At 42.4% G+C, this 10,394-nt stretch overlaps 2 protein-coding genes across 3 annotated transcripts in view; both read left to right on the top strand.

Annotated features, from left to right (window-relative positions):
• The window catches only part of LOC140279000 (DELTA-stichotoxin-Hmg2b-like), a 335,708-nt gene that overhangs the window by 232,123 nt on the left and 93,191 nt on the right, over positions 1–10,394 (top strand). The gene's annotated exons all lie outside the window — the stretch shown is intronic.
• Positions 2,371–4,583, top strand: LOC140278891 (galanin receptor 2a). The gene is made up of 2 exons (XM_072373978.1): positions 2,371–2,711; positions 3,947–4,583. The coding sequence occupies exons 1-2, from the start codon at positions 2,371–2,373 to the stop codon at positions 4,581–4,583; spliced, it is 978 nt and encodes a 325-aa protein (XP_072230079.1).

Here is a 10,394-nt window from a genome sequence, read left to right as displayed (position 1 = left end):
AACTGATCTAATGATGGGCTGCACGGTGGTGTGGTGGTTAGCGCCATCGCCTCACAGCAAGAGGGTTCCAGGTTAGATCCCCACCTGGGGCCTTTCTGTGTTTCATCTCATGAAAGATCACTGGCCTTAAACCAGGGATGTCAAACTCCGGTCCTCGAGGGCCGCCGTCCTGCAGGTTTTAGATGTTTCCCTGCTTCAACGCACCTGATTCAGATTAAATGGATCCATTCAAAAGATTGTTAAGTTCTGCACAAGTCTGCTAATGATGCCTTGATCTGAATCAGGTGTGTTGAAGCAGGAAAACGTCTAAAACCTGCAGGACAGCGGCCTTTGAGGACCAGATGTGGACACCCCTGCTCTAAAGTGTCCCAAGGAGTGAGCGTACATGGTTGTTTGTCTCTGTGTGGCCTGGTCATGGTGTACCCTGCCTCTCGCCCAATCACAGCTGGGATAGGCTCCATTAAGAGCGTATAGAAAATAAATGGATGGATGGATTCCATGAATCTTCTCTCTAATAAATAGAAATAATTTTATTGGTAAAGAACCTCATGAAATCATCAACAAAGCTCAGACTCTTCGTCAGCCTGAAATAGAGGTTATACATAAGATCAATGTAATGCATACCTAAAGAAGAATATTTAAGCAGAAGCACATTTCTAAATGTCCAATTATGGATTATTTAAGATTTATAGACAAATAAAATCTGTGCTGGTCATCCAACAAGCTGTAATGACAAAAACATAAATGTGACACGTTCAATATGTTTGTCAAAAGAGCTTCAAGGAAGAATAAAAGGTAAGCGTGGAAGCAGAAGGCTCCTATTAGTGTGAGGGGATAGAAGGCTGGAGTGCATGCTCCCAACCCACAGAAGAGTCACAATACAGCCGACTGCTGAAAACACTGAAATCCTCTTTGTACGGTGAGACATGGAGGTCACCACCTGGATGTCACCCAGTGGCTTATAACCTGCTTTTAAAGCCTTCAGGAAGGCATTCAGGCATCACTGTGTTGGTCTTTGTAGAGCTAGAAGTGACTATAATAACAATATGTATAAAAACAAGCTGCTGACACCATGATGAGTGAGAGAAAAGGTTTAGATTTGATCAAAGGAGTTGATTATTGAGTCTTTAAGCAACCAAAGAAATCGTTTAAAATTGAGCTCCTCAGTTAATTCTCAGGCATAAGTTCAATCCATGTGGAGTTTAGTCAACTTTGAAGACGAAAGACTAGAACTCTTCAGGATACAGCATAAAGGGGATGCTTGATGTTGGAAGACAGGGATTTTAACTCGTGACTGAATGTATACACATTTTAAAGTAAAATATCCAAAGGGAAGAATCAAATGTGATCAGAAACTGAGTCAAAAGATAACTCAGGAGGTTGCAAAACTGCTTAAAGATGGAAAGTCTCTGGGTTCAATTCCCAGGACGTCTTAATAATTTGAATATGTCAAAAATCAAGAAGTCAAATCTCAAAGTACAGAGAGAAAAGCTGTAGGATAGACTGTGAAGTGAATGCGTTAAACTTTCAGGGTTGTGAGATCAAAACTTAGGACTCGATTAATTTTGAAAAGCCCTCCGAAAACATCTCAGAGACCAGAGATCATCATTTGCTCGTACTACAGCAGCTGAATCCTGCCCCTTCTGGTGGACTGGGGAGGGGGTCGTGTTCCTGAGAGACATTAGCCAGGAGTTATGAACTGAAAGACCAAAAATGGCTGAAATATTACCACAGATGCCAAGTTTGTGTCTGAATTAAATCTGATTTCAGATAAACCACGTCACCCATCTTTAACAAAGACAGAGGAAGCTTCCCCACATTTACTGGAGAAATGAAAGATTGTCTGACATGTTTAAAATAAAACACATGAGGCTCTACAGCAAACTGTACAGCCTGAAAAACCTGCTATAAGCAGAAAATACAGTCGGTAATCTAAGTAATGTGCAAGATAAAACAGCTGAATATAGGCTGTGCGTCATAGATAAGAAATACAAATGATTTCAGACCATTTAAGGAAGTTTTTTGTTATCAGGACTAGCATTAAAAAGTCTTATTATTTGCACAGGATACGTGGATGTCTGCGTGTTTCTGAACGCGTTCTCCGTTAATTCAAGAGAATACAGTTCAGAAAATAAAAGTATGGATGTTGCTACGAGCGTCAAATAATATCACAAAACCTCGCAGAACAAAAAGCCTTAAACCAAAAAAGGAGAGTAAACGCTGACCTTTTAATCCATAGTTTATGTGGGAAAAGAAAACGACGCGTAATACCGTGGGTCCACCTCCACTGAGTGGGTGCGCGCTCCCGCGTGCAGGGGGCAACTGGCAAGACAAACTGGACTCAGTTAAGTATGAATGCATAAAAGAAAGATGAACGTCTCCTCGCTCAACTCCTCCGCGTGGAATCCGGAGTCTGCGGTGATTTCTTTGGGCTTTTCTCTCATCTTCCTGGTCGGCACCGTCGGGAACTCTCTGGTCCTGGCGGTTCTGAGCCGCAGCGGCCAGATGAACACCAAGACCACCAACATGTTCATCTTCAGCCTGGGAGTGGCAGATCTCTGCTTCATTGTCTTCTGCGTGCCGTTTCAAGCGACCATCTACACTCTGGACCAGTGGCTGTTCGGTCAGGTGCTCTGCAAAGTTGTGCACTTCATCATCTTCCTCACCATGTACGCGAGCATCTTCACCCTGACGGCCGTTTCTCTGGACAGGTGCGCAACTTTTACATTCCCTACTGGGATTTTAATGTTAAACTGCTTTCTTGAGCTGATTGCACGGACTGTAGTTAGGATTTGGCAAGAATTTCTCATTTATAATACAGTCAATAAGCCAAATAATGAGCGTTAAATTAAGCTTAACTACAAACTACTGCGCACACAAACACCCCCACCTCGTGCTGTCATGCTCAGCTTGCGTCCTGGTAGGCATCCCAGCACACCCACAGCATCAAGGACAGATCCAGTGAGATTGAATCCATTTGCTTCCTGTGTCCTGTAACTACAGAGAGGGAAATGTTGATATGATGATCTCTGATAGTTTAAAGTCTGCCTTTAAATCATGGAGAAGACACTTAGTTGGATGCGACTGTACAGAGGCAGAAGTTAGGACCAGCAGATCCTTGTTTTTATTATGACAAACTACAGTTTTCTAACAGTTAATCTGCAGTTAAACAGTTTAAAACAAGACCGAAGAGGAACAATTAAAGTTCAGAAGTCTGCACACTGTGAAACTAAACTAAGTTTAAATTAATTGCACCATAAGGGGAACCAGATCTGTGAGAGTTTGGTCACATGTCAGGAAACGTCAAATAAATCTGGACCCAGACATAGTTCCGCTCTGTATCCTGCTCTGTGTGTTATATTTAAACCTTTAAGTCGAAAATAAGACTTAAAGAGATTTAAAATGTCCTGGTTAATAAAAAAGTAGGACAGTAAGAAACAAAAACACACTAAATGATTACAAACTCCTCAGAAGAACAAAACCATCACAATTATAATCATTAAAGTCTAAAATAAGGCATCGAACAACTTAACTCTCCAGGCCATCGTTACACTCGTCATGAACAAGGATAGCAAAGATCGATCTTAACATTTTCAGCCAGACGTTTCACTCGTCCTGAATGTTTAAGATCGGTTTAAATGTTCCTGTTTTGTTTTTGTCTCTTGTACGTTCAGTTAATCTGTAACTTTGTGTTTTGCTGCTGCCTAAAACAGGTCTCTCTTGCAAATGAGACCCTGGGTCTCAATGAGATTTTACCTGTATAAAAGGTTAATAAATAAATTTAAAAAATTAGGGCTCTCGCATGATTGTCCAGCTAAAAGCAAACCTAAAGGCATCTGTGGTCATCTGACAGGCTGCAGAGCTCAACTAACACCACGAACTGCAGCTTCTGAGGTCTCTTAGCCTCCTCTTTCAGGACTGAACTCGTCTTCCTCTGCTCTTTCAGGTATTTTGTCATTTGCTACCCTCTCCGCTCCAGGGAGATGAGGACCCCAGGGAATGCCCGCACCTCCATCTGCCTGGTTTGGGTCTTGGCTTTGGTTTTCTCGGGACCGTATCTCAGCTACTTCTCACAAGTGGACCTGGCCGGCGCCGTGGTGTGCATTCCTTCCTGGGAGTCCAGACCTCGCATCATCATGGACGTCTGCACCTTCGTCTTTGGCTACCTCGTCCCCGTCCTGGTGCTCAGCCTCACATACGCTCGCACCGTCCGCTACCTGTGGACCAGCGTGGATCCCGTGAAGAACATGTCCGGGTCCAGGCGGGCGAAGCGGAAAGTCACCAAGCTGATCATCATCGTCACGGTGCTCTTCTGTCTTTGCTGGCTCCCTCATCACCTCATCATCCTCTGCATGTGGTTCGGACGCTTCCCCCTCAACCACACCACCTACGTCCTCCGCATCCTCTCCCACCTGCTGGCTTACACCAACTCCTGCTTCAACCCCATCGTCTATGCCCTCGTCTCCAAACACTTCCGCAAAGGCTTCAGGAAGGTGTTCAGCTGCTCGACGAAGAGGGAGGTGAACAAGGTTCATATGGTTCAGGCGGTGAACGCGGTCAGCAGCGTCAAAACAAGAGCCTGAGAGGAAAAGCTGGATTCAACAGAAGGACAGAAGATCCTGAGGCTGTATTTTATGCTCTCATTGCATAAAATCTCTTCTGCATCTGTAACTCTTACCCTGCTCAGACACCGAGTTTCACAAGTTATCACTTCTTAAGAATTATAGACGACTTCTGCAATCCTTGCTTTTGTTGTTCTGATCTTCCTTTTTTATCAGATTGAAGTGCTGAAATCAACACAAGAGAAGACGATCCTAAAGGGCCGCTGGATCAGTGTGACATCTGCAACTTGTATTGGGACAAATTTAAGATAAGCATCTGTAGATAGAGAAAAAAATGAGTGCCTATAAGGGCTGAAACGTTGCCTGAGCAAAGACTCTGAGGTGGAAGGACTTTCGGTTGGCCTCAAGGATGTTCTGGAAAACCCTTCAACAACTCAGAAAGTGAAAGAAGCGTCCATCCCAGGCTGTGCTTGGCCTACCCCAAACCTAAGATATCGTTGGGCGGTGGAATGAACACTGAGGATCTCCTCCATCCAGCCAGCATGTCCTACACTGAGGAGTCAGAGTCTGAGGACATTTTCCAGGGGAATCACACAACTCAGGCTCCCCAGGAAAGTTTACTCGAGGGAGTTCGTTCATTCAAGGACTTTCAAACTGTTCTCAGTGAGCAGATGAACGCATTTCATGCCAGAAATAAGGTTTAAAAATACCGGAGTTCCTCTTTAAGACACTTCCGTGTTGGATCCCCGTCTCGACACCGGACCAAATCACTACCTCAGTATTTGATATTCAGTCTTTGCTGTGGACACATGTTGTAAAGCCTCGAGATCGAGAGGTTTAAATAAAAAGTACAGAAGACATCTAAGTCTGGACCCAGTTTTATCTGACGTTTCCTTTTGAGTTTCAAAACGGAATCATGTTTTAACTATTGATTTTATCTTTCATATATATAATTTTTTCTGATTTTATCTATTGTTCTTATTTCCTTCTTTTGTTTAAATTTTAAATCATGCTTTTTATTTCTTCTGTTTTAATGTCTCTGTGAAGCACTTTGAATCACCTTAGCGTTGAATTGTGCTATACAAATAGGAGCCTTGCCTTGCCTAATGTGTAAATGTGATTTATTTATACAGCCCTTTACAATGCTACGGGGCGGCTGTAGCTCAGGAGGAAGAGCAGTCCTTCCACCAATCGGAAGGTCGGTGGTTCGATACATGTCGAAGCGTCCTTGGGCAAGACACTGAACCCCACGTTGCCCCCCAGTGTATCATTGGGGGTATGAATGTGTGTGAATGCTTAGAAAGCACGTAGTTATATCCTAAGACGTGCTGTATGAATGTGTGTGAGTGGGGTGAATGCGGCATGTAGTGAAGCGCTTTGAGTGGTCAGCTAGACTAGAAAAGCATTTACCATTTACAACAATCCATTTCGGTACAGATACAAACTAAAGAAAAGAATAAGTACAAAACAATAAAATAACAGTAAACGCAATAAAATAAAATACAGCAAAATTAAATAAGACAATATAAAAGTGTCACCATACTACTGGGTATTAAAAGCCATCTGAAATAAATATGTTTTTAGCCTCGATTTAAAGAGGCCCAGGTCAGAAATAAGACACATCTGGGGGGGGCTTATTCCAGAGCCTGGGGGGCAGCAACAGAAAAGGCTCAGTCACCCCAGGGCTTGTATTTTGACCTGAACACTTCCAACAAAAGTTGATTTGTTGACCTCAGAGCTCTGCCAGGGTTACAGTTAAAAGCTCAGATAAATATGATGGGGCCTTTAAGAGCTTTAAAAACAGACATTAAAAGTTTAAAATCAGTTCTATAAAGGACAGGAAGCCAAAGAAGGGAGTTAAGAACAGGAGTGATGTGCACAGGTCTGTTAGTGTTGGTTAAAGACGGGCAGCAGCAGCATTTTGCACAAGTTGAAGGCGACTGAGAGAAGTCTGGGAGACGCCGACATAAAGTCCATTTCAGTCGTCTAACCTTGAACAGGTGTTAAAGTGAAATCCATATGAGCCCCAGGATGCAGGTTTTCCAAGCACAAGTGTTAATCATGAATGTATTTAATTAATTAATAAAAGAGCAGACGGCAGCTTCATCTGACCGAAGAAATTAATTAGTTACATGTAGTTTATCACGATTACAACAGGAAAAAAATATATTCCTCACATTAATCCCTTTAACTCATCCCAGCGGGCTGTAAAAGCGATGGGAACATGATGGAAAGGCGTAAATCATTGTTTTAAATCATGATTTAAAGGATTCAGAATATTTATTGGCATGCATGAGATGCTTACAGCTGTACTTATTTGCATTTTGTTGTTAAGTTTTTATAATTTGCTGCTTTTCTGTCGTATTTGCACACGTTCTCCAGCTCATCAACAGGAACAGTCAAGTTACTGTTTAACTTCTGGTGTTATTTAAGTAGCAGCCTCTAGTTTCTTTATTTTTATTGATAAGTTCCTCTTGGGGGGTGGTAAATTTATCTCTGAGCTTTAAGACATGAGGAAACGTGGACGTAATGAGAGACGGACAGCGTATAGGATCGGTGAGCAACACTTCGTCCCCATGGAAACCACGCCTCAAGATTCAGAAGGGGTCTGGTTGTTATGGTGACCGGGAGCAGCAGCTTCTTCACCGTGACCCCCAAGATTAATGTAACAGAATGGAAACAAACACGAGGATGTACAAAGACTCACAGCTTAACTTTTCATCGTCATCCTGAGAAAAAATACATTTTATTTCACCATTTGTTGATTTCTGCATCGGTTCCTGTAGTTTTATATGTAAATCCATAAGAACTCAGCCCCGTTTCCTCTTCTCTGTCTCTTACTTAGAATTTTTGTGTCTCCTGTTCAGAAAATAAATGTTCAGCTGCACCTAATTTAAAAGTAGCAGCTCATATCTAACTGATTTGCAGTAATACACGTCTCATTATAAAATCAGGGCGAAATTAGCCTCATGTATAATTTAATTTATGAGCCACATATTAGTGCAGATGATTCAGTGTCTTTACAGCAAACAGGAAGATAATCTAAACAAATCTTACTTGTACACATATAAATGACTTAGAATTGAAGAAAAGTGATTTATTTAAATGGAAGCTCTGTGTCTATTATATAATAATGTTTATTTCTGACCCACATAAGGGCTGCAGAGGAGCCTCTATGACAAAAATAAAAGTCTTTAGAGGAAAAAACACGCATGGAAACGTCTTAATATCAAATGTAAAAATAAAGAGAAATGTTTGCTTGTGAAACCGAAGCAAAACAGGGAAGTTGGGGCCTAAAACACGAAAGCTTTTGCTTCAGTTTTTATTCAAACTGGATTGTCAAATAAGTGACAGAAAAGCAGTCATTTAGCGGCCATATTGAAAGCTGATCGATTGCTTTAGTTGAGATTTTAGTAACTAAAAGTCCCCCTTTGGATCAGAACTCTGTTGAATTATAGGCTCCTGATGATGCTCACCTAATGGAATAAGTTGGGTAACATGAAACGTCTCGAGCTGTAAATGATGTCATTCATTACTTCTGTCCACGTGTTTAACCATCACCATTTATTACTGTCGGGTTTCTGATGTGTTCCCGGTCTGCCGTTTCTTTATGGCTCAAACTTTAAGCTCCTGAGCGTTAGACTGCAAACTGCATCCAAATAAATCTGATTTGCGCGGTCGATTCACAGCAAGAAGGTTCCTGGTTCCAATCCCAGTTGGGTTCTTTCTGTAAACTTCCAAAAACACCCGGGATTGAGACTAGTTCACTCCGATAAGAGGGCGATAAAGGATGGAGACTTGGAAAAAACAGCTTCCTAACGTTGGAATTAGGCTTGGACACTTAGTCTGGATTTGCTAAATAGTTCATTCTTGGCTGCTAAATGGAATCTAACACATATAATAAGATTAGTTAAGTCTACACTCACCGGCCACTTTATCAGGGATACCTGCTGGTAAAAGGTCGGACCTCCTTTTACCTTCAGAACGGCCTTCATTCTTAGTGGCATACTTTAAACAAGGCGTTGGAAACATTCCTGGTGTTTTGGTCCAAATTGACGCAGTTGCTGCAGATGTGTCGGCTGCACATCTATGATGCAAATCTGCCGTTTCACCATGTATATTATGTAGTTAATTGTAAATATATACACACAGAGCTATATTTTTATATATCTAAACATATATATATCCATTAACGCGTAAAACTTGACACATTTATAGAACGTGCGCATGTTAATGTTGCCTAAAAAGCTAATTTTGCGTTAAAATGTTAAATTTAAGTTAATTTACTTTAATTTCGAGACCCGTACGCGTCAGTGGGAAGTTGATTTTTTCCGTTCCGGTACTAATTCGACCCGGTAACGTTTTTCCAGTCTTCTGTTGTCCAGTTCTGGTTAAACTGTGTGAACTTTAGCCTCAGTTTCCTGCTGTCAGCTGACAGGAGCAGCTCCCGGTGGGGTCTCCTGCTGCTGCAGCCCATCTTCTGCAGGGTTCCACGTGTTGTGCGTTCAGAGATCTGCGTTCTTTGGTTGGAATGAGCGCTTATTTGAGTTCCTGTTGCCTTCCCATCATCTGGAACCAGTCGGCCCATTCTCCTCTGACCTCTCACACCAACAAGGCATTTTCTCTGGATACTTTCGGACCGTTCTCTGTAAACTAGAGATGGTTGTGGGTGAAAATCCCAGCAGATCAGCCGTTTCTGACACACTCAGACCAGCCTCCATGCCACGTTCAAGGTCCCTTAAATCCCCGTTCTTCCCCATTCTGATGCTGGGTTTGAACTTCAGCAGGTTGTCTTGACCACCTCCACGTGCCTAAATGCACTGAGTTGCAGCCATGCGATTGGCTGATCAGCTGATTGTGTTAACAGGTAATTGAACAGGTGTTCCTGATAAGTTTTTTTTTTTTTAGCTTTGTGGAGCTACACCGAAACGGCAGATGAGTATTACGGTAAACTTTTGTCTTTAATTGCAGCAAAACATCAGGAAAACACCTTGTATCACCGTTAAATATTGTGACGTCAGTAGAACTCGTGACACGGGTTAATAATAAGTTCAGAATCATTCAGACCTGACCGATGCTGTCAGGTACGGACGTGTTGTTCTGCACATACCTTCAGGTATAGACAGGAGCTGCTTTTCCTCTGTTCGATGCCTTCTGAAGCATCTGAGCTGCATGACCCTGTGTCTCTTGACCCCAGCCTCATCCGTTCACTCTTGGTCCTGGTGAAATTAAAATGGCCGCCCACCTGAACCCTCCTAACACCGGTAACTGTTTCAGTAGAAGGTGTGGCTCAGGTGGGTTAACGAGGGCTGCTTACTTCCTGGAAGTGGAGAGCAGCCTTCATTAAGACAGCTGTGCTTATCCTGCTGTTCCAGGTCAAATGATCTTTACTGAAACTGCACCTGCAGCCTCAGAAGAAGCATCAAACTACTCTTTAAACATCCTTTTATGGTCACTAAATCATCCCCAGCTGTTTTGATAAACCAATGTTTACATTTAAGGCTATTTAAGGTATTTAAAAACGAAGAATTCACCCAATTTTGTGCATCCAATTCCCCGTTTAATGCAAACTGTGATGGTAATTTATTCTTATATATTACTTAATGAGTCGGCTTTGTTTTAAGTCACTTAGTGCTAAAGAGGAGAGTAAAACCAGAGAAGCAGCTGTACGTCTCTGGCTGACACAAACTTCCTGTTGGCAGTCTGGTCACCTCATTAGACGCTGCCTCAGAGGAAATCTGTGAGGTGCGTTCGAGTGTTTCTCGTATGGAAAACAGAGTCTCACAGGGATGCAGATGTTCTGGATACTTCCTCTGAGGTCTGTCCACTTAT

This window comes from Leuresthes tenuis, unplaced genomic scaffold, assembly GCF_036924035.1.
Source record: "Leuresthes tenuis unplaced genomic scaffold, fLeuTen1.0.hap1 SCAF_20, whole genome shotgun sequence".
Classification (NCBI taxonomy): Eukaryota; Metazoa; Chordata; class Actinopteri; order Atheriniformes; family Atherinopsidae; genus Leuresthes; species Leuresthes tenuis.
The sequence above is the reverse complement of the archived record's forward strand: the minus strand, read 5'-3'. Positions and strand labels throughout refer to the sequence as shown.

What these genes read in the sequence shown, in the direction of transcription:
- LOC140278891 (XM_072373978.1), top strand. Translation starts at nt 2,371, where the DNA reads ATGAACGTCTCCTCGCTCAACTCCTCCGCGTGGAATCCGGAGTCTGCG. An exon ending in ACGGCCGTTTCTCTGGACAG is followed by an intron (nt 2,712 to 3,946) that starts GTGCGCAACTTT and finishes CTGCTCTTTCAG; the next exon opens with GTATTTTGTCATTTGCTACC.